At 42.1% G+C, this 25,127-nt stretch overlaps 2 protein-coding genes across 12 annotated transcripts in view; one reads left to right on the top strand and one right to left on the bottom strand.

Moving 5' to 3' along the window:
- fto (FTO alpha-ketoglutarate dependent dioxygenase) overlaps positions 1-15,400 on the bottom strand; it is a 391,304-nt gene extending 375,904 nt beyond the window's left edge. For all 4 annotated transcript variants that reach the window (XM_080187014.1, XM_080187015.1, XM_080187016.1 and 1 more), the window contains exon 1: positions 15,167-15,400. In XM_080187014.1, coding sequence (XP_080043140.1) covers positions 15,167-15,208 — 42 coding nt within the window. In that variant the 5' untranslated portion in view covers positions 15,209-15,400. The remainder of the gene's footprint in view (positions 1-15,166) is intronic.
- Positions 15,401-15,640: 240 nt separating this feature from the next.
- The window catches only part of rpgrip1l (RPGRIP1 like), a 212,816-nt gene continuing 203,329 nt past the window's right edge, over positions 15,641-25,127 (top strand). For 7 of the 8 annotated variants that reach the window (XR_013886469.1, XM_080187008.1, XM_080187006.1 and 4 more), the window contains exon 1: positions 15,703-15,762. The gene's annotated coding sequence lies outside the window, so the exon portion shown is untranslated. Of the gene's footprint in view, positions 15,763-25,127 lie in introns of all 8 variants that reach the window. The other variant, XM_080187007.1, reaches the window with a different exon arrangement.

Raw genomic sequence — 25,127 nt, 5'->3', positions numbered from 1 at the left:
TCCTCATGTGTGCGGAACTTGGCTATCAGTCTCTGCTCAGCGACTCTGCGCTGTCGTGTGTTGTGAAGGCCGCCTTGGAGAATGCTTACCCGAAGGTCAGAGGCTGAATGCCCGTGACCACTGAAGTGTTCGCCAACAGGAAGGGAACAGTCTTGCCTGGTGACTGTCGAGCGATGTTCATTCATCCGTTGTCATAGCGTCTGCATGGTCTCCCCAATGTACCATGCTTCGGGACATCCTTTCTTGCAACGTATCAGGTAGACAATGTTGGCCGAGTTGCAAGAGTATTTACCATGTACCTGGTGGATGGTATTCTCACGTGTGATGATGGTGTCCATGTCGATGATCCGGCATGTCTTGCAGAGGTTGCTGTGACAGGGTTGTGTGGTATTGTGGTCACTGTTCTCCTGAAGGCTGGGTAGTTTGCTGCGAACAATGGTCTGTTTGAGGTTGTGTGGTTGTCTGAAAGCAAGAAGTGGGGGTGTGGGGATGGCCCTGGCGAGATGTTCGTCTTCAATATGTTGAAGACTCCGGAGAAGATGTCGTAGCTTCTCCGCTCCGGGGAAGTACTGGACGACGAAGGGAACTCTGTCCACTGTGTCCCGTGTTTGTCTTCTGAGGAGATCGGTGCGGTTTTTCGCTGTGGCGCATCGAAACTGCCGATCTATGAGTCGAGCACCATATCCTGTTCTTACGAGGGCATCTTTCAGGGTCTGGAGGTGTCTGTCACGATCCTCCTCATCTGAGCAAATCCTGTGTATACGGAGGGCTTGTCCATAGGGAATGGCTTCTTTAACATGTTTAGGGTGGAAACTGGAGAAGTGGAGCATTGTGAGATTGTCTGTGAGCTTGCGGTACAGTGAGGTGCTGAGGTGACTGTCCTTAATGGAGATGCGTGTGTCCAAGAATGCAACTGATTCTGGGGAATAGTCCATGGTGAGTCTGATGGTGGGGTGGAATTTGTTGATATCATCATATAGTTGTTTCAGTGATTGTTCACCATGAGGCCAGAGGAAGAAAATGTCATCGATGTATCTAGTGTACAGCATCGGTTGAAGATTCTGTGCAGTGAAGAAGTCTTGTTCGAACCTGTGCATGAAGATGTTGGCATATTGAGGCGCAAATTTGGTCCCCATGGCTGTTCCATGTGTCTGGATGAAAAACTGGTTGTTGAAGGTGAAAACATTGTGGTCCAGGATAAAGCGGATGAGTTGTAAAATTGCATCTGGAAACTGGCAGTTGTCAGCATTGAGTACTGAGGCAGTCGCAGCAATGCCATCGTTGTGGGGGATGTTGGTGTAGAGCGCTGAGACATCCATTGTGACGAGGAGTGTCCCTGGTTCAACTGCTCCATGTGTGCTGAGTTTCAGTAGGAAGTCCGTAGTGTCGCGACAAAAGCTGGGGGTTCTTTGTACAATGGGTTTCAGGATGCCCTCGACGTAGCCGGAGAGGTTCTCACACAGAGTTCCATTGCCCGATACGATGGGACGGCCAGGTGTGTTTGCCTTGTGTATCTTTGGGAGGCAGTAGAGATCTCCAATGCGGGGAGTACGTGGAATGAGAGCACGGAGGGTGCTCTGAAGGTCCGGATCAAAGGTCTTGATCAGATTGTTGAGTTGACAAGCGTGTTCTTTGGTCGGATCTGTGGGTAATTGTCTGTAGTGTTCCTCATTGTTTAGTTGTCGGTACACTTCTTTACAGTAATCCGTTCTGTTCAGTATGACGATGGCCCCTCCTTTGTCTGCTGGTTTAATGACAATGTTGCGGTTTGTCTTGAGAGCGTGGATGGCGTTGCGTTGTGCTTGGGTGATGTTCGGGGCTGTCTTGTGAGTGCGGCTGATGAATCTGGTGTTAACGCACCTCCTGATGGTTTGGGCATACAAGTCCAGTCGAGGGCAGCGGCCTTCAGTGGTCACGGGCATTCAGCCTCTGACCTTCGGGTAAGCATTCTCCAAGGCGGCCTTCACAACACACGACAGCGCAGAGTCGCTGAGCAGAGACTGATAGCCAAGTTCCGCACACATGAGGACGGTCTCAACAGGGATCTTGGGTTCATGTCGCACTATCTGTAACCCCCGTGACTTGCCTGGGTTTGCAAAACCTCACTTACTGTACTGTCTGGAGACAATACACATCTCTTTAAACTGTGATCAGTGCTCCTACCACTCACATTGTCAGCCACTTCAGGTCTTGAACAGCAGGTTAGGTGTAAGGATTCGCATTTTAATCAGTAATCTCTAAACTGTCTGTGCTTTATATGCTCTGTCCGAGGCCAGAACTCTCCATTCACCTGACGAAGAGGCTGTCCCCTCGAAAGCTTGTGAGAATATTATCAAATAAATAGGTTGGACCAAAACCTGGTGTTGTCAGACTTTTTACCGTGTTAGACGATGCAGCAAACAGACTCTTACAGTGAACATTTGTTATGATAATATCAGGGTGTCATCAATAGTATTAGATCAGCAATACCTGACAATGTAGCAAATTCAAGTTCAGTCATAGTGCAAATTGTCAAACTCAACTTGAACCAGGTACACTCAACAAAGGCTGAAAGACAAAACTCCAATTCAGAGAATCAACCTCATTTTCCAATTATTTGAATTGAATCAGGCCTAAGACAGATTCAAAGCATAATACATTGCAAAATAAAATGCTACTATCCTATGCCCATTGCTTCCTACATATAGACTAAAATGAATGAATTTCATCTACCTCTTCTTTAAGGGACTCAACATTTCAGGTCTCTGTGCCCTTCATATGACCATATTTTTATATGCAATGTATTCCTATAAAGCAAAAACACAATGTAACAAAACCATACAGACTAATTTCAGACTAAAATTTTGTAGTTATTATTTTAGTGCTGTTCCAAGAATGGTATTTACAATCTCTGCATCAGTATCAAGATCAGTTAACACAAATTACAATAGTAAACATTACAATGAATGCTACAGTAACAGATTGTTATGTGGGAGCATGCCCCTTTAAAAGAACCAATCAGGTGACCTAGGTCTCAAGCACCACCCTCAGTGTAGCTTGCCAAGCCTGTCTTGTGCTGTATTCGAGAATGGATGTGTTAAAGAACAGTTCCAGTTCGTTTACTCCCACTTACTTTGTGCTATTTTGTTTGTCTCTATATCAGACCTCATGCAGAATAACTGGCAACAAGGCCGAATCATGGCTCACAGACTGCTTATCACCACAGATTTTCATAATAAGTTAATGTTCTCCTGGACTCCAAAAATGGCACGAATTGCCAAGGTGCTGGGGTAGGCTTGAGGGAACAGGCCTAGGTTTTGAGCAAAGTAGTCACGAGGGGACTCGGACTGCATTCGACATTGCAAAAGTTACAATTGTCGGGAAATGGGCTGAAGGCAGTCATCGCGTGGGGACTTGGGCTATAGTCAAAGATGTGAAGATGCCAGCGTTGGACTGGGGTAAACACAATAAGAAGGCTCACAACACCAGGTTAGAGTCCAAAAGGTTTATTTGGTAGCAAAAGCCACTGGCTTTCGGAGTGCTCGTTGCTCCTTCATCAGGTGAGGACAGGTACAGGAGAGTGGTTTCTCCACCGGGAGCACTGGGACTGTCGACAGGGAAGCGATCACAATGATACTCGGACTGCATCCGATGGAAAGATTAGGAGAGCACAGTCAACGCAATGCAGGTGAGAGACCGGCTACAAAAGTGAAGCAGAAAAGACTCACGCCAACAGGAACAGAAAATGGTGGGCCAGTTCAGGGCAATGTGGCCTTTCAGCGAAGACATGGAGCTCGACGCTACACATTGAGTTTTCCACTCTTATTCAAAGGAAAATAAGGTAGATGAAGGACTCGCAGTAGCAATTTTCTTAAACACTATAGAGAATTTGTGACATTACGCCTCATACAACCTCAGAAATCACAGAGAAACTCCTAGCAGAGTTGTGCAAAGTACTAAGGGAATCATTATGCCCCAAAGCCACTTAGGATAGCAGAACGGTTCCAATTTTATGAGAGAATACAATTGGGAGGAGAATCCATCATGCAATTTCTAGCAGTATTAAAAAGGCAGGTCAAGCACTGCCAATGTGGTGGGTTCCTGCAGGATGCCTTGACGGATCATTTGGTGTGTGGGTTTTACAACAAAGTGATATGAAGGAAAATGCTGACAAAAAAAGTCTATGTTTTAAAATGGTTTTTCAGAATTCAGTGGAACTGTCTGTAAACGAAGCAACATAGTTGGATGTCAGTGTCCGAGTGCACAAAATAGCAGAAGTGCAAGAGAATGTGGTGTCAACCAGAGTTCCGCTGCTGTGGCAAGTCCAGCCACAAGGAGTCCACCTGCTGGACTCACGAAGCCCAATGCCGCCGGTGTAAGCAGGTGGGGCACATTGGTACAAATTGCGCAATGGACTCTCTTTCCAACTGTAGGATGCAACTGAAAGAGGAAAAGGGGAGTCAGAGGAAGACAAACCTGAAGACTCGGCACAAGAGAGTCCGTCAAAACTGCAGAGGAGGCAGAAGAACCCAAATCCACAGGATGCCATCTGAATATATTATCGGCTCAAGGAGAAGGCGATAGATTCTGGGTCTTTCCCAAGGTAGAAAGTAAGGTAATTAAAATGGAAGTGGATACAGGGTCAGTGGTACCATTGATTCCAGACTCAATATAGATACAAGTTGAAAACCCTGTTGATTAAGTCTTCAGAAATCACCTTATGTACTTAGATGGAACAAGTGGTGCCACAGAGGATATGTACTGGCAAAGGTACAAGTGAGGTAACAGGGTGCGGATCTACCATTGTATGTGGTCAAGGGTGACTACCCTGCTTTACTTGGATATTCCTGGCTGTAGAAATTAAAATTAAACTGGGGAGTGGTAAACAGGCTGGCAAATTCAAGGCTAAAGGACATCCTAGAGAGAGATAAGGATGTGTTTGAGGGGACATCGGGTGAGGTGAAAGGGGTTGAGATTAAAATTCAACTAAAGTCTGAAGGTACATCCAGTGCCTTACACCATTTAGGGGACATAGGGAGATTTCAAGGTAATCATAACCCAGCATTGTGAGCAGATCAATACCCACTTTCTCTTATTGTGGACCTATTTAGCAGACTGGCAAGAGGGAAGAAATTTTTGAAGATGGACTTGATTCAGGCCCATCTCCAAATCAGCTGCATGGAAGAGTCCCAAACATCCTTGATGATAACTCATCAGGGGCTTTTCTATTATAAGTGTCTTCCTTTCAGCATCACATCAGCATCAGCCCTTCTTCACAGGGAAATGGATCAAATTCTAAGTGTTACCTGGACAATGTTTTGGTGACAGGCTCCACCAAAGAGGAGCACTTGAAGAAGCCTAAAGAGGCCCTCAGAAGATTGCAGGAAATTTGCCTTCAAGAAAAAAGTACAAATTCTTTAAAGATTTGATTGAATACCTGGACTGTGTCACTGATAGTGAGGGGTTACATAAGAACATAAGAAATAGGAGCAGGAGTAGGCCATCTAGCCCTTCGAGCCTGCCCCGCCATTCAATAAGATCATGGCTGATCTGTCGTGGCTCAGTTTCACTTTCCCGCCCTCTCCCCATAACCCTTAATCCCTTCGCTTATCAAAAACCCATCAACCCGCGTCTTAAAAATATTTAGCGAGGCAGCCTCCACCACTTCAACGGGCAGAGAATTCCAGAGATTCACCACCCTTTGAGTGAAGAAGTTCCTCCTCAACTCCGTTCTAAACCGCCCCCCCCCTTTATCTTGAGGCTGTGCCCCCTAGTCCTACTGTCCTTTCTGAGTGGGAAGAGTCTCTCCACCTCTATCCTATCCATCCCATTCATCATCTTATATGTCTCAATGAGATCTCCCCTCATTCTTCTAAACTCTAACGAGTACAAGCCTAGTTTATTCAGCCTCTCCTCATAGCTCAATCCCAGTATCAGCCTAGTAAACCTCCTCTGCACTCCCTCCAAGGCCAAAATATCCTTGCGTAAGTGCGGCGACCAAAACTGCACATAGTACTCCAGCTGCGGCCTCACCAATGCCCTATACAGCTGCAGCAAGACCTCCCTACTTTCATATTCAATCCCCCTCGCTATGAAGGCCAGCATCCCATTCGCCTTCCTGACCACCTGCTGCACCTGCAGGCTGGGTTTTTGCGACTCGTGCACAAGGACCCTGAGGTCCCTCTGCACCGTCGCCTGCTGCAGTTTTTCGCCACGTAAGTGTTACATAAGGCTTATTTTTTGTTCCCCAAACAGTATACTTGTATGGGACATTTACCATTATTACAATATGTAAATCTGCTAGATATCTTATCCTTATTTCAACTTATGCTGTTTAGTGTTTGGTTGAGGTCTGAATTAAAATAATTTGGACTAAACTTATGTCCATTCGAGACTGATTGTTGTAGTTTAGACGGCACATTTCTGTTGAATACAAATTATAAAGGCATATAAATTACAGATCTGGTATTCTAAATGTTGCAGTGTGTCAAGATTGAAGGAACTTGTAAATTATGCATGAAGCACTGTAATTCATAAAAAAGTCCTAATGATCAACTGACAGAAAAACTTGGAGTGCTAACAGAATCCAATGTCATTAAGTCAAATACTCTATTTCGCACGCATTCCAAATGACAAAGTAAAGCATCAATCACCCATGTTTGTCAAGATTGTGAAAATATGATGCAGAATGAATTTATTCTTATGACAGATTTATCCAAAATGCTTATATGTTTATTTCACTTCTTTCAGTAACAACTTGACATGCTAAAGGTAATTTAGTGTTCCTGATGGATGCCAATGAATTTCCTAATGAATTGTTGATAAAGCTGAAGCTCATTCTAAAACGAATCTATATAAATTCAAGATGTAACTTATTTTACGTAGTGGCCACAATGACTGGCCAACCACTAATACTGGTTAAATCATAATTTGATACTGTAGTTTCTTCCACACGTTTTTACATTCACTTAACTACAAAGCTTAAATATTAACACAAATAAAATGTAAAAGGCAGAGAATGAAAAAGATTAAATGAAGAAAAAAACAATGCAAGCATAAGGAGATGAAGAGAAGGAATAGGTTAGTGTGGAGACTAATCAGAAAGAGTTACATGAGATACATTATAGAATACAAATATAATCTAATATCATAGGATACTGGACATAAATGCACAGTGGTTAACACTGCTACCTAATAGAGCTTGGGTTGCTGCCAGTGAAATCTGCACATTCTCCCCATGTCTGCATGGGTTTCCGCTGGGTGCTCCAGTTTTCTCCCACAGTACGAAAGGCCTGTTGGTTAGGTGCATCGGCCAGGCTAAATTCCCCCTCAGTGTACCCGAACAGGCACTGGAGTGTGGCGACAAGAGATTTTCACAGTAACTTCATTGCAGTGTTAATGGAAGCCTATTTGTGACAGTAATAAATGAACTTTAAACAATTTAACATTGGTATTTATCTTTATAGTATTGATCCATCTATTATATATTACATTTGGTAAATGGGTTTGCAATTTCTGAGGCTAATTCCACTTTTTAATGACATGCAAGAGCATTGAAGAACTGTGAGCATGGGTGTAGGCTTGAAGTGAGCAATTGGTTGACACAGTCAATCGAATCCCCAGTGGCAACCTTGGAGCACTTTCATCGCCCATTGACTATCAGCTGATGGAGGTGCAGACAACATAAATGTGCCAATGCACCAATTTGTAATGCCAGCATCTCAAACAATGAGCATTTCTATAATTGTCTAGGTGACATTCAGAAGGACATTCCAAATGGTGAGTGGCTATTCATTCTAGGTGACTTCAGTACATATCAGTGATTTACGGCCAACATGTCATGCATAGGCAGAATCAACAATAATTGACAATGTCTTACTGAGTTTCGTGAACTCTGTGATGCAACACCTTAGTACCAGTTAAGCCTGTCCATCATGAGCTGCGATATGCCCAATGTTCTCCACACCTGCATCAACCAGTGAGATTCTGACACTGATCACACCCTTTTGTCAGCAGCAGATCGAATATGTATCCCTGAAGGTTTTATTGTCCCAAAGACATCAACGTCCCTAGAACAAGTAATGACACCACATATCATCACTGTTGCTCCAATGATTGTTACCCACCAAAGGTTTATCAGGAAATGCTGATGCTGGCATCGATGAGTATAGAAGTCAATAAGCTCAATCATCTATGAGCAGCGGAAGCATCACTCAGGAAAGACGAAACCCACAAACATGTTTTAAGACCTATGCAGCTGGCTTTGTACCGAGTTACCCACCATTGTTTATAACAGGAAACATGTTTTAAGACCTATGCAGCTGGCTTTGTACCGAGTTACCCACCATTGTTTATAACAGGAAACATTCACAACGTCCAGAGATCTCAATGCGCTGCAGATGAGGGAGGAGGTTCACTCAATCAGATCATACTACTTTCACCAATCAGATCCATGCTACTTTAGGGAGGCCCATCTGTTGGCGGTGATGGACCCTCAAAAGGATCATCAGCCCTTAACTAAAGCATCGTATGTTAACATCCCCACTATTGCCATGTACATTATTGAATCGCCCCTGCATTATGTGGATATCACAATCCGAAGCAACAAGAGCTCCCACTCCACTGGTCTCATGTGGTGAATCCTTATCCATGGCACCATTACCGCAAATGTCCATGGGAAGTGATGCCTGATTTGCACTGCTACAGGGATCCCATTAAGATTGAGGAGGAACAAGCTGCTGCAGAGAAGGCTGCTGGTGAGAAATACCAGGGAGAATGGACAGCCTCTGTCGCAGAATTATCGACTAGTCTGAGGAGGGCAAGTTCCATCTGTATTAATCAATGAGTTTGCAGCTGCCACTGGTAAAAATCATTATACCGTACAAAAAAAAGGCAAAACAATTACAGGAGCAAAAAGTAAAATACTGCAGTTGCTAGAATCTGAAACAAAAATGGAAAATGCTAGAAAATCTCAGCGGTCAAAGAACAAAGAACAAAAACAGCCCGGGAAACAGGCCCTTCGGCCCAATGAGCCCGCGCCCCCATCTTAACACCACCAGTCCCCCCCTCCACCCATGACCCTTGTCTAATGTTTTATGGCCATCCACATTGAGGGAAACTAATTTAGGGACAATTTATTACTGCCAATCAGCCTAACAGCACATCTTTGGGGTGTGGGAGGAAACCGGAGCACCCAGAGAAAACCCACACAAGCACGGGGAGAATGCGCAAACTCCCACAGACCCTGGCATTTGAGGGGAGAGAATAGAGCCAACATTTCAAGCCTAAATGACCCTTCATCAGAGCTGACAAACGGTCAGCTCAACTCGAAATGTTGACTCTATTCTCTCCCCCGCAGATGCTATTAGATCTGCTGAGATTTTGCAGCATTTTCTGTTTTGTAACTACCGGAGCATCTCACTTCGCAGCATCATGGGGAAGGCCTTTGCTAGGGTCATGTTTCATGCACTGCACAATTTGATGGCTCCACCAGTTCCAATAGTTTCAGAGCGAAGAATGGAGTAAATCAAGGCTATGTCCTAGATGCCACTTTGTTTAGCATATTCTTCTTTATGCTCCTTCACTTCATCTTTTCTACAATTATGAAAGGAATCTATTTGCATATTGGGTAAGACAGCAAACATTGACAAAAACACAGTAGTTCTCTGATAAAGACTCAATGATAATGCTACTGCACTGATTGCCCACGTTGAAACTCAGCTACAGGCTCATGGACTGTCTCTCCCATGCCAGTAACTTGTTCTTCCTATCAGCATCAACAACATTGTGGTCATGAGACAACGTCTTGCATCTCTGCCCCTGATCACTACTCCCAACGGGAAGTAGTTCACAAATTCTGCTACCATGGCTCCATAGTGACAGACACCATGTCCTTTGATGCAGAATGGGATATGTACTGGGAAAGCTGCTATCAACTTCAGTCAATTCATGAATCGTGCATGGAAAATTAAATTGACCCTTAGGGCAAGCTGATGGTTTATAAGGCATGTGTGCCCAGCATCTTGCCTGAATGGCTGTGATATATGGATATAATGTGAATGAAAACAAAAATCTATATGGTACAACTTGAAAGGGAAAGCTTAGAAACAAAAACCTTATGAATGTAAATCAAAAAATGGTTCAAGTTCAAGGATATAATACATTCAGATGCGTGAATGGTTATATAAAACCAGTTGATTTTCTCTTATGCTTCAGTTACATGATGATTATAGATGAGGAAGATTATTCAGCATATTAATTCATCAGTTTAAATGATTGGAGAATCCCCAACTGCAACAATTGTGGGTTCTCAGAGATAGATGGTATTTATCCAAGACTTTAAAAGGATATTAGAAAATGTGAATACTCCTGATAATCAAAGCAACTAGTGTCAGCCCACAACAGGAACTGAACGATATTCAGACTTGGACTGACATATGGTAGGTAAAATTTTCTCCTGCAATACAAAAAAGCACAATCCCATCCCTTTGATCTTCAATGACATTACCATCAACATCATGAGTTGCCACTGACCAGAAGCTCACTGAGCCATCTCATCATTATTAGAACAATGAAGTTACTTTGCAATGAATGTCGCATCTCTTAATACCCCATCAGAAATGCTCATTAAATATTTACATTTACCTCAATAGATGCCTGATTCTATCTGGGATATAGGCATTTGTGATTAGTGCCCGCATTGGCAAATTAAATCATCACTGGTACTCTAATGGCTGCAGGTTGGACTAGCCACATGATGCACTGTACAAAACATATCAAGCTTAGTTCAGTAGTACCCAGCCCTGTGCACATTACCATCAAGAGGGAGAAGTGCAGTTATTTTGTGGTAGCATCAGTTCCAAATCACACCATAATGACTTGTAAACATTCTGTTGTTCCTTTATCCATACCAGGTCAAAATCCTGGAATATTACAACCTAACATAATTTAGGAAACACCATTGCTGCAAGAACCATGGCAGTTCAAGATACAGCACCACTTTCTCAGAAAACAGCCTTATGAATTACCAACATAGAATCACAATAGCATTGCACAGGAGGCCAAAACTCATCATGATTTTAAACATCTTGGTCAAATCTCTTTTGAGCGTTCGCAGCTCAAAAGAGGCCCACCAACTTTTTCAGACTACTTGTGTAACTGCAATCTCTCATCTCTGGAATTATTTGAATAAATTTCTTTAAAGTCTTTGCACCCTTTGCAGTGCCTAGCAGTGAAAAAAAACTCCATCTGGGGATGAACTTGTATCGTGCTTTGTTAACCTGTCCTGCTACCTTCAAAGATTTATGCACGATGACAAACCTATACTCACCCCCATTTATCATCTTACATTCCCTTTAAAATTGTACCTTTAGAAAGTATTGTATCCCCATTCTTCATGTCAAAAGATATCATCTCACATTTTATTTTCTGCTTGAATTCCACATTCCATGGGTTCCCTTATTCCATCACCTTGTCTCTGTCCTCTTAGTCTTGCTTCTCCCTTTCAATATCTTTCTCAGTTTTTGCTACATTTACAAATTTCATATCATCTGCAAACTTTGAAATAGGGTGCATTTTTCAAATCATTTTTGCCCATTTGAGGATTTTACAATTGTTATAATTACACTTTGAGAGTGTGTTGTATTTTATGTGAAGTCTTGCACATCATATGACTGAACTTCCAAAAAAAAACTGGCTTTTTGCATTTAAAAAAAGCCTAGATGAGCAAGGTTGAGGAACAAAATTGAAATGGATAACAAATTAAATGAATGGTGGTAATCATGGGGTACCTTTTAAAGGGATACATATTAAGGGGAACAAATACTAAATGAGAATCAGGACTCTTCTCCACACCCCCACAATTACTTTTAATTTATTTTTCTAATTCAGTATTTAAATTCCCAGACTACAAATTGTACTATATGAATTAATTACAGCAGTTCAGGAAGTACAAATAACTGCACATATTAAAGTTCTTGCAATATTTAACGAGCACATTGCCAATATAGTGTCCCGAGATGTGTAGATTAGAGGGATGAATGGGTAAATATGTAGCGGTATGGGGCCCGGGTGGGATTGTGGTTGGTGCAGACTCGATGGGCCAAATGGCCTCTTTCTGTGCTGCAGGGATTCTATGATTTCTATGAAAACATAGCCATGATACCGGTTCCTAATCTCAGAAGACAGAGTTGTCTCAAAAGAGTGAACAAAGTTGAGTTTTTCAGTGATGAAGTGACTGAGATAACTTCAGGGATATAAATAGAAAAAAAAAATTTGCATCGCTACTGAAACTAAACACTGGTACTCAGACAAGGGAACAGTTTCAAATGAATATATGTAGGATTTGCGTCAAGAACTTCATCAAAGGTAGGAAATAAACTTCCAACTAGGTTAGTAGAAGGAAAAGCAAATGACCTAAGGAACATTTCAAGCTTGAATGGCCAAAACTATATGGTATTTTTGGATGGATTGATTGTTTTCCTCATCTGTGTCTCCCTTGTGACTGAAGGCTTGATGATATGCGACTCAATAAGAATGCAAGATCAAAGATATTGCCTTGAAAAATTATTGATCATATGAAAATGCTACCAGCATTTTGCTGCTACAGCCACATAGTAATTTCACTGTCAAACAAATCTTTAAATCTTGTAGAGCTGTCATCAAGCATCAGGCAAGGTATGCTTTGAAAAAGTCGTCAACTGCTAATAGGTTTTTGCTGCAGAACAAATACAAACTGTCACTGACATTTGTAATAGATGTGAAGTCAATCTTGCTAATCCAGCTTTAAGGACATTTTTTGGCTCATGTTTAAACCACTGCATTCACAGATTATTTCATCACCATCTCTTACTGTCATAAGATTTTGCAAACATTTTTAATTACATTAAAATCCCAGTTGTATCAATACTTTTGTCTAAATATACTGGGATTCTACATACATGATTTACAGAATTTGCTCAAGATTCAATCTCAACAAATCTTTACCTAAAACAAATAACATCAGAAAAAAAAAACATCCTGAGCTGAATAAAAAAGAACTCAAAGTGGTCACTGGTCAGAATTGAAATTGTCATCGCAAACTTTTGAAAGTCTACTTCAGGATCGTAACCAACAGCTGTAATTCCACCCACAACACCACTGGAATCAATCAACATAATTGCAAATTCATTTTGATTTGACTTATTATTGTCACATGTATTGGTATACAGTGAAAAGTATTGTTTCTCGCGTAGTATACAAAATATACCATTCAGAAAGACCAGGGAAAAGAAAAGGAAGATGCAGAATTTAGTGTTACAATCATAGAAAAACAAACTGATATGCATGGAACAGTCTACAATGATTGAGAACTATCTTGACAAGAAAAATTAGATGCTAAAGTTATTGCTAGGAGTGAGTTTTAGCAGAAACTATTTGAGCGTTGTGGTTTAATTCACCATATTTTGTTAAAATGAATTCAAAAGGTGGTCAGTACAACTTCACAAACAACAAAAACAATTTATAAGTAATTTGACTTGAGATCAGGAATTATACTCAAAAATAACACTAATTTTCAGCATACAGCAGTAATCAGCACTCATGATGAGGAATGAAGTGAAAATGCTGGAAATACTCAGATCTGGCAACAACTGGGCAGCATAGTGGCAAGCACTGCTGCCTCTTAGCACCAAGGACCCAGGTTCATTCCGACATCAGGTCACTGTCTGTTTACAGTTTGCACTTTCTCTCTGTTTGGGTTCATAAGAACATAAGAAATAGGAGCAGAAGTAGGCCATCTGGCCCTTCGAGCCTGCCCCGCCATTCAATAAGATCATGGCTGATCTGTCGTGGCTCAGTTCCACTTTCCCGCCCTCCAAGTGCTCTGGTTTCCTCCCACAGTCTAAAAACGTGTGGGTTAGGTTGATTGGCTATGCTAAATTGACCGTAGTGCAGGGTAAATGAGGTTTTGGGAATAGACCTGGGTGGGATTGTGGTTGGTACAGACTCGATGGGTCAAATGGCCTTCTTCTGTACTACAGGGATTCTATGATCTGCAGAGAAATATTTCAGTCTTTCCAGATGCTGCTATACCTATCACCTTCAAAATTTTACTTCCGATCCAACATCCAGCACGATCTCGTTTTGCTTTTGGCTCAGTTGGTATGGAAATATTGCTAGGAGAAAGAATAATTTATCCATTACTCTCAAGCACCAACCTTTGAGTGTTGCATTAGCCAAAGAGTTCAAATTCTTTCTGGTTTAAAAGTAAAATACTGTGGCCTTCTGGAAATCTGAAATAAAAATGTAAAATACTGGACAAACCCTGGTCTGGCAGCAAAACAGAGTTAACATTTCAGGGCCAAATGACTATAGACCCAAAACATTAACACTGTTTCTCTTGACAGAACAGTAGCACAGTGGTTAGCACCGCTGCTTCACAGTGCCAGGGGCCCAGGCTCAATTCCCAGCTTGGATCACTGACTACGTGCAGTTTGCACATTTTCCCTATGTCTGCATGGGTTTCCTCCAGGTGCCCTGGTTTCCTTCCATCTAAAAGATGTGGTAGGTGCATTGACGTGAACAGGTGCCAGACTGTGGCAACAGGGGGAATTTCACAACTTCATTGTGGTGTTAACGTGAGCCTTACTTGTGACTAACAAATAAAACTTAAGAAACTGCCACACCTGCTGAATTTATCCAGCATTTTCTGTTTTTACCTTATGGTTTAGTTGGAGGGATAGAAAAAAGAATGGTTTTCTAGTCAATAGTAAACATGCACATAATTCAAATCATGTTCAACGTAACACAATTTGGTAAATATTTTTTGATTTTATTGTCACATGAGTATACATTGAAAAGTTTTGTATTTTGACTATTTCTTGATCTTGTAAAGAAATAGCACTCAGGCCTGACAATCTAGATAGCCTTTAAATAGCATTGCAATTTTGAGTGAATTGACGGCTACCCCGTTGAACACTTTCCCTGTACTGCTGGCCCTGGGATTCAAGCTTAATGCACCACTAATCTCCGCATGGTTTGAAGTATAAACACAGGGCTGATGTCCTGACTCCGGTGGGGGAAATTGTCTGTACTTAGGCCCAGCGCTTTGGCCCTACTCCAGGGGCATCCAACACACACATACACACACACACACACTTGACGGGGGGGGGGGGAAAACACAAGCGGCTTCTCGGCGCTAGATTTGTACCTTACACTCTTTCGCTTTATCGTATTTGCCAAACCGTTTCATCCTCGGCTCTTGTCCTATTGCATGCAGTCAATACAATCACGCTCACCGTTAACGTCCCAACATACACCGCGCTGGACGTACCCCTCCCACCCTGTCAGTTCGAGGAAGCTTCCACTGTCACTGGTCCCGCGTGGCTAACCGATCCCCAACGCGCACCATCGAACGTTGCGGCAGGTCGCGTGACAAACATTCTAAACCCCGCACCACGTTCCCTCCAACACACACAACACTAGCATACCCCACACCAACCACTCAGTCTACACTCACCCACCAATCAGGTGGGGCTTGAGGGCTTGACTGACGTTGCTCCGCACCAATCCTGAGCCACACCCTGCGTCATGATGGCTCAACCCACCAATTGGGTGACGCTACAGCTATCCAATCCGGGTTCGGTTAACCCGCGCGGGGTGCTCTGGGAATTGAAGTCCGTTTCGCGCCTCTGTAGGTGAACCGCGGATGGGGAGAACCGTCGCCAGACGGAACCGGAAATGGATGTACACTAGCAACTGTCGTTGAGGTAAATGAATCCGTAATTAGCTTGCCGATTGCATTTGGTAAGTTTTATAACGCGTATTTTTTTCTAATTAAGGAAACTGAGTATAATTGGAGGTTGCTGCAAGGTAGCGTTATCGTTAGCAAACCTGGTAGTAGCCTAATTTATTTCCATTGAGGCTCAATGGAGATTAACGATACTGCGTTTGTATTTTGATCATCTCCATGGTTGTTGATGGTCTGCACTGGACACATGCATGGTTCAAGGGTAAATCCTATCATTACCAACTGTTCACATTTTTAATACCACTTTGCCCTTTCCTATTTCAAAGTACCAACAACGCTCTGTGAAATGGTCGAAGTGCCTAATTTGAAGCAAAAACAGGAAATGTTGGAAAATCTCAGCAGGTCTGACAGCATCTGTGGAGAGAGAATCGAGCCAACGTTTTGAGTCAGGATGACCGATCGTCAGAGCTGAAAATAGGATGCGATTTATATTGTTTGGCGGTGAGGTGTGATAATTGAAAAGATGTCATAGACAGAAAGACAAAGCGAATGAATATGATGATGATCATGGCTAAGAGAGGTGCTGATAGTAGCCCTTTAAGAGATCAGAATGTGTAAATGGTAGCACAAAGGTAGAGGCAGAGTGTCAGGACAACTTGAGACATGTAACAGATGGGTGGGGAGAGGGAATGGAAAGCGAGATTTTTAAAAAGTGGATGAATGAAATGATCAAAATAAGATAAAATAAATGGAACTGGGGTGGAGGTGGAGAAAGAGTTCATGCACAGTAAGAAGTCTCATAACAGCAGGTTAAAGTCCAACAGATTTATTTGGTAGCAAAAGCCACTAGCTTTTGAAGCGCTTGTCTTGTTTCTCTTGACAGAATGATAGCAGTGGTTCCTTCATCAGACCTGATGAAGGAGCAGCGCTTCGAAAGCTAGTGGCTTTTGCTACCAAATAAATCTGTTGGACTTTAACCTGGTGTTGTGCGACTTCTTACTGTATTCCAGTTTGTGTCAGGATTCACTGGTACATTGCAGTAGGCCAAAGATGGATATGTGGACGTGAGAACAAGATGGTGTGTTGAAGTGGCAAACAACAGGAAGGTCTGGATCCAGCTTGTGGATAGACTGAAGGTGTTCTGCAAAACAGTAACCCAGTCTGCATTTGGCATCTGATGTCAAGTAGACTAGTTTGGGAACAGCAAATGCAATAGGCCACCAGATTAGAGGATGTGCATTGGAAGTACTGCTTCACCTGAAAAGGATGTTTGGACTCTGTGATGGCGGGCAGGGAGGAGGTAAAGGGGCAGGTATTGCACATATTACGATTGCGAGGGAAGGTAATGTGGGCAGGGGGGTGTGATGGTGGAGTGCACCAGGGTATTCTAGAGGGAATGTTCCCTGTGTGAGGAGAGAATATGTTTGGTGGTGGCAAGATGCTGGAGTGGGCACAAATCACAGAGCATAATCCTTTGAATGTGGAGGCTGGTGGGGTGAAAATTGAGGACCAAGGCCCTCTCCTGGTTCTGGGAGGGAGGCAATGGGGTGAGATCGTGGCACAGGAGGTGGATTGAGCACAGTTAAGAGCTGTGTCAGCCACAGTGTATGTGAAACCATGATTAAGAAAGAAGGAGGACATTGCAGCAGCATCAGTTTTGAAAAGTGGCATCATTAGAACAGATGCGATGGAGGCAAAGCTGAGAGAATGGGATGGAGTCCATATAGGATGTGGGATGTGAAGAACTGTAGCCATGGTCACTTTGGGAGTCAGTAGGATTTCCGAAGTAATGCTACTCCCAAACACATCTCCCCTGTCAGCATTCCACAGGGATCATTTCCTCCGGGATACCTTGGTCTACTCCTCCATCATGCCCAACACCTTCTCCCCTGCCCATGGCATCTTGTGTGATCGCAGAAGGTGCAATATCTGCCCCTTTACTTCCTCCCCGCTAACCATCCAAGGACCCAAATACTCTTTCCAGATGAAGTAGTGCTTCATGTGCACATCCTGTTCCAGTGAAGCCCAACGTAAACTGTGGAACAGCACCCGATCTTCCAATTAGTCACTTCACAGCCTTCCGGATGTAACATTGAGTTCAACAATTTCAGAGCACGAACTTTCTCCTCCACCTCCATCCCATTTCCATTTACTTTATTTCATTTACCTTATTTATTTTATTGTAAGTTTTCAATTCTTCCATCGTTTCACATGTCCACATTTTAAAAATCTCACTTTCCATCTTGTTTATTCCCCCCACCCCACTAGGACTCGTCTCAGATTGTCCTTTGATACTCTGCTTACTTTTGCTCTGCATCAGTTTTGAAAACTGATACTTTTGCTCTGCACATTCTGATCTCTTAATGGGCCGCTCTCAGCATCCTTCTTAACCATGATCACCACCATTTACATTCCCTTTGTCTTTGACATCTTTTCAATTACACACCCCATCCCCTTCACCCAAACCGTATAAATTGCATCGTATTTTCTTTGTCATCAGCTCAGATGAAGAGTCATTCATATTCGAAATGTTAACTCTATTCTCTCGCTGCAGGCACTGTCAAACCTGCTAAGATTTTCCAGCATTTTCTGTTTTTGTTTCAGATTCCAGCATCCACAACAATTTGCTTTTGCCTAATTTGATGGAATAATGTCATTAATAGAATAGTTGTATGGTTGCAATGGAAATTAATAAATAACACAAATCATTTCAAGTTTGGAAATATCTTTTCTTATATTGTCTAAATAAGTATGAAAAGTAGACCACATCAATATATCGATCAACAACTTACATTTATGGAGCATCTATAACTTAGCACAATGTCCCAAGACGCTTCACAGGGAGGGTTATAAAATAGAAGTTGATCTCATAAAAGGTTAATGGTTTACTTTGTTGTTATCCTTTTGTGGGACGTGGGAATTGCTGGCAAGGCCAGCATTTGATGTGACCAACCTAATTCCCTTGAAAAGACGTTTAGCCACCTTCTTGAACCATAGCTGTTTTTCTGGTACAGGAAGTACCATAGTGTTGCTGGAATGGGTTCCAGGAGTTTGATCCTGTGATGGTGAAGGAACATAAGAACATAAGAACATAAGAAATAGGAGCAGGAGTAGGCCATCCAGCCCCTCGAGCCTGCCCCGCCATTCAACAAGATCATGGCTGATCTGTTGTGGCTCAGTTCCACTTTCCCGCCCTCTCCCCATAACCCTTAATCCCCTCTCTTATCAAGAACCCATCAACCCGCTTCTTAAAAATATTTAGCGAGGCAGCCTCCACCACTTCAACGGGCAGAGAATTCCAGAGATTCACCACCCTTTGAGTGAAGAAGTTCCTCCTCAACTCCTCTCCCCTTTATCTTGAGGCCGTGCCCCCTAGTCCTACTGTCTTTTTTGAGCGGGAAGAGTCTCTCCACCTCTATCCTATCCATCCCATTCATCATCTTATACGTCTCAATGAGATCTCCCCTCATTCTTCTAAACTCTAACGAGTACAAGCCCAGTTTATTCAGCCTCTCCTCATAGCTCAATCCCCTCAACTCCGGTATCAGCCTAGTAAACCTCCTCTGCACTCCCTCCAGGGCCAAAATATCCTTGCGCAGGTGCGGCGCCCAAAACTGCACACAGTACTCCAGCTGCGGCCTCACCAATGCCCTATACAGCTGCAGCAAGACCTCCCTACTTTTATATTCAATCCCCCTCGCTATGAAGGCCAGCATCCCATTCGCCTTCCTGACCACCTGCTGCACCTGCAAGCTGGGTTTTTGCGACTCATGCACAAGGACCCCGAGGTCCCTCTGCACCGTCGCCTGCTGCAGTTTTTCGCCACGTAAGTAATAGTCCTTCCTACCATTCTTCCTACCAAAGTGGACCACCTCACACTTGCCAACATTAAATTCCATTTGCCATTTCGTGGAGAGTCTGCAGAAGGATCTAGATAGGCTGGGCGAATGGGCATGGAGACATAATTCCAGGTCAGGCTGATGTGTGATCTGGAGGTGGTGGTGTGTGCATGTATCAGCTGTTCTTGTCCTTCTAAAGAGTAAAGTTGCATATTTGGAATGTGCTGTTGAAGGAATTTTGCTTACTTGCTGCATTGCATCTTTTATATGTTGCACACTGCTGCCACCATACATGGTAGTAGATGGAGTGAACCTTTTAAGTTGGTAAATAGTTTGCCGATCAATGGGGCCAACCTGTCTGGGATAGTGGCAAGCTTCCTGAATTTTGTTGGTACCACACTCTTCTAGGCAAATGGAAAGAATCCTGACTTGTGCCTTGTAGATAGTGGACAAGCTTTGCAAGTCAGGAGATGAACTATTCGCCTCTGGCCTGCTCTAGTAGCCACAGTATTTGCATAGCTGTTCTTAGTTAGGTTCTGGTCAATGGTAACACCCAGGATGATGATAGTGGGAGATTTAGCAATGGTAATGCCATTGAATATCAAGGGGAGATGATTAAATTTTCTGTTATTGGAAATAGGCATTGCCTGGCACTTGTGCAGTGGGAATATTAGCCATCAATTCTCAGCCTAAAGCTGGATGTTGGTACAAACTGACTCAGGATCTGTGGATTGCCAATGTTGCTGAACAGTGTGTAATCATCAACAAACATCAAAAACTGGATTAGAAGCCGGTTTAAGGATTGGTCTTGAAGGAAGCGAGAGAAAAGTGCAGCAAGTAAGTTCCAGAGTTTACAACATAGGCCTAGCCTGTTGAAGGTATGCTTTGAACATAAGAACATACCCCACTCTTTTCATACTCTTGATACCCTTCAAGTCTAGAAAACTATTTCCTTCTTAAATATATTCAGTAATTTGGGCTGCACCACCACCCTCTGATCAAATTGCCATCATAGCCACAGGGTGACCAAGACTAGAAACTGAACATTCAATGATTTTTGAAAGGACAGGCAAAAAGAAAAGGGAAGTGGTGTTGCGCTGATAAGGTATGGGATCATTTGAAGGGAGGATCTCAGAATAGGAAGAACAAAATGTGGAATTTATTTGGGAGGAGTTAAGGTACAGCAAAGGGTAGCAAACATTGGTATCAGTTGTTTATAGACCATCAAACAGTAGTGGTGACATAAGGTATGATATTAATCAGGACATTGGAGAATTATGTAGCATGGGTGATCATGGGTGATTTCAATCTGCATATAGAACCATAGAACAGAATCCCTACAGTGCAGAAAGAGGCCATTCAGCCCATTGAGTTTGCACTTTCTCTGCAAAAGAGCATCCCAACCCTCCACCCTCTTCCCATGCCCCATGCATTTACTATGGTTAATTCACTTTCCTGCACATCTCCAGACATTAACGGGCAATTTAGCATGGTCAATCCATCCAACCTACGCATCTTTGGACTGTGGGAGGAAACCAGAGCACCCAGATGAAACATGTGCAAGCATTGGGGAGAATGTGCCAACTAGGTAAATCTAATGAGCACGAATGTTGTGGATGACAAATTTCTGGAGTGTTTTAGGGATGGTTTTCTCGAGCAGTTTTTTGAGGAACCAACTAGTATTATGTAATGAGAAAGAGCTAATTAATAATCTTGTTGTAAAGAACCTTTAGGGATGAGTGACTGTAATATAGCTTTACACTGCAAGTGAGATAGTTCAACCTGAAGCTAGAGTGTTAAATTTGAACAAAGGAAATTATGAAAGGCATATTAGTTAAGAGGATTGAGAAAATACATTAGAAGGTATGATAGTACACAGGCAATGGATAGTCTTTAAAGAATTATTACATAGTTGACAGCAATTATACATTCCTTTAAGGCACAAAAGCCCAAAAAAGTTAACCGTGGCTAATAAAGAAAGTTAAGGATTGTATAAGATTGAAAGAAGAGGCCTATAAAGTTGCCAGAAACAGTAATAAACCTCAGAATTGGAAGCAAAAGAGGACCAAGAAACTGACTAAAAAACAGGGGAATAGAATATGAATGTAAAGTAGCAAAAGGCAAAAATAGACTGTAAAAACTGTATGTAAAAAAAAGTTCAACCAATGATGATCCATTACAGGACACATAAAAAAACTAAGAAAATTGCAGCAAAGGAACTGGCCCTTCAGCCCTCCAAGCCTGCACTGATTATGCTGCTCGACTGAACTAAAACCCCTCTATTCCCATCCTATTCATGTATTTCCCAAGTTACCCCTTAAAAGTGACTATTGTACCTTCTTCCTCTACCTCCCCCTACAGCGGGTTCCAGGCACCCACCACCCTCTATGTAAAGTAAAATTTGCCTCATACATCTCCTTAAACTTTGTTCCTCGCACTTTAAACCCTAGCCCCTAGTAATTGACTCTTCCACCATAGGAAAAAGCTTCTGACTATCCACTCTGTCCATGCCCCTCATAATCTTGTAGACTTCTATCAGGTCGCCCCCCCCGCCCCCACCTCAACCTCTGTCATTCCAGTGAGAACAAATCAAGTTTCTCCAACCTCTCCTCATACCTAATGTCCTCCATACCAGGCAACATTCTGATAAATCTTTTTTGTACCCTCTCCAAAGCCTGCACATCCTTCTGGTAGTATGGCAGCCAGAATTGAACACTATATTCCATGTGCAGCCTAACTAAGGTGCTATAAAGTTGCAACATGACTTGCCAATTTTTAAATTCAATGCCCTGGTCGATGAAGGCAAGCATGCCGTATGCCTTCTTGACTACTTTCTCCACCAGTAGTGCCACTTTCAGTGACCTGAGTACCTGCACACCCAGATCCCTCTGCCTATCAATACTCTTAAGGGTTCTGCCATTTACTGTATATTTCCCATCTACATCAGATATACCAAAACGCATAATGTCACATTTGTCTGGATTAAACTCCATCTACAGTAAGAAGTGAGGATCCGCTTTCACCTGATGAAGGAGCTTGAGACTCTGAAAGCTAGTGCTGCCAGATAAACCTATTGGACTTTAACCTGGTGTTGTGAGGCTTCTAACTGTGCTTACCCCAGTCCAACACCGGCATCTCCACATCAGTTAAACTCCAACTGCCTTCTCTCCGCCCAAGTCTCTGATCGATCTGTATCCTCTGATAGTCCTCATCGCTATCTGCAATTCTACCAACCTATGTGTCATCCACAAACTTGCTAATCAAACCAGTTACATTTCCTCCAAATCATTTATATATATTACAACAAAGGTCCCAGTACTGACCCCTGAGGAACACCAGAAGTCACAGTCCTCCATTCAGAAATGCACTCTTCCACTGTCATCCTCTGTCTTCTATGACTGAGCATGTTGTATCCATTACTTTCCACATACTGTTAAGTTCATTTTTTGCAAGACTCTTCCATCCTTATACAAAGGCAAACACCAACTGCTGTCTGATTCAAAAGTTCTTTTTTCTTCTTACATATGCAAGCAGGCAAGCCTTTGTTACTCAGTGCTGGAAGTCAGGTAGCTGAATAATGGGACAGTCCCTCTTTATGTAGTTTTGTAATCCTCATGGTCACATGCAGTCTGATGCAATGTAGCTAATCACAAGACACCATTTGTTCTAGTCAGGTTAACCATATCTAAGGTTATGTTGGTTATGTTGAAATCAACTCACAGCAGGCTAAAGTTACTTATGCCTTTCATACCCAAACTGCTGGTTTAGCAGGTTTTTGCAAAAGCTCATAGTTGCACGAGATATTAATCCCTTAATATCTCATTTGAAAAACGAACTTACCAATATTGAAGTGTAAATTCTACTTAGCCGAGCTGACCTACCATATGACAACTTTAAAAACCATTAACTACAATTAAAATAAATGAAATAACTTATTAGTTACTCACCAATCAGTGTTACCCTATTCACTTCACTCACTCATGTCGGTCATTTTTAGTTTATTTCTTAAACTAAAGAAAACAAACTAATCTTTAGAAAGCAATTAACCCTTAAAACTCCCTTATTCACCAGCTCTTAGTGGATATATCAGTTTATTAGCAACTATGTTGTCATCATCTTCTGGTTTTAAAAAAATCCTGCTTTCAATAAACTTGTGATGCAATCATTAGCCTGTTATTTGAAATGTTAAGTATATGAAACACTCCAGCCGGAATTCTCCAGCCGTTTATGTCATGCCGTCGCTGTCAAATCTCTGTTCACTGTAGCGGGACTGCAGAATCCCAGCTGTGGCCATGGTCAGAGAATCCATCTCCCTATGTCAATTATAGAGCCTTCTTCATGAATGCCCATTGGGTTATTTTCTGGCTCATTTATTAAGTCACTGTTTTTCTTTGTTCTAACTGATTATTTTCTACATCCATTAAGTTAATTGTTTTAAACTACTTACCCTTAAATAATTTTATCACGTAATTAACTGATCAAATATTCCATAATAATTAACAAAAAGGACATTCTTTCACTCTGTGCAAAATCAAAGCATTGACCTTGGCAAATCCCCATCACAAAGACCAAATGACTAACAGCAACAAAGAGAAAATAATACATGCATGAGTGATGAGAAGAACTTGTGTTTATATAGAAGTATTTATAACCTGAGGATGTCCCAAAGCACAATACTGCCAATAAAATATTTCTGAAGTGTTGGCAGTTTGATAAAGAAATGCAGCAGCCAATTTGTGCATAAGACCCCACAAACATAAATAAAGTAAATGACCAAATCATATATTTTAGGTGCTGATTGAGACACAGAATTTTCCTGCTCTTTAAGTAATGCAATGGCATCTTCCTACATATATGAGAAGGGTGAAATTGAACATTCTCAGTATAGTTGTTCAGAATGTACAAAAGCCTATGATAAAGGATTGACAATTTTTCAGAGGATTGTAGACTGGGAAGAGTTACAGCAATAGAATCAGACGAGGCCATGAAGGCATTCACATACCATGATGAGGAATTTAAGTTTGAGGCATTGGTGGACTAAGAAGTCAGCAGAGGTCAGCAAGTCTCCGTTTCTGCAACAACATCCTAATTAAAGACAAAAATGACATCCTTTGTGATTGCGACCATGGTGCTCTATTTCTATACCCTATACCTTTGACTGTTCTGCAACTTTTATTTCATTGTTTGACCTGTTCCTCAGTTTCTTCATCACAATACACGTGAACAATTGAGCTAAAAGGTGCTTGTTTACTTCTATTGGCTACTTAAAAGTCTTAGATTTGTAATTAATTCCAGTTAATTATGAAGAATGAACTTAACTGATTGCCATGTTTGATTATGGCATTGCCAACTGTAACTAAATGAGCTACCCCATGCTCCAGCCTTTCTTCAGCCAACACATCCATTTTTGTGATGCACTGCCTTCCTATGCCAAGACTTATTACCCAATTAAATGATGCTCGACTATCAGCCAGGCAGTCTTTTTTCCATTTTCAATATTTTTTATATCTCATAAAGAGAAATGTTCAAAGAAAATTTAAGTAAAAAATCATTTTTAATGTTCCAGTATTTTGCTCCAGAAT

This window comes from Carcharhinus amblyrhynchos, chromosome 4 (assembly GCF_965287045.1).
Source record: "Carcharhinus amblyrhynchos chromosome 4, sCarAmb.v2.hapA, whole genome shotgun sequence".
NCBI lineage: Eukaryota > Metazoa > Chordata > Chondrichthyes > Carcharhiniformes > Carcharhinidae > Carcharhinus > Carcharhinus amblyrhynchos.
This window is presented reverse-complemented; position numbering and strand designations above follow the sequence as displayed.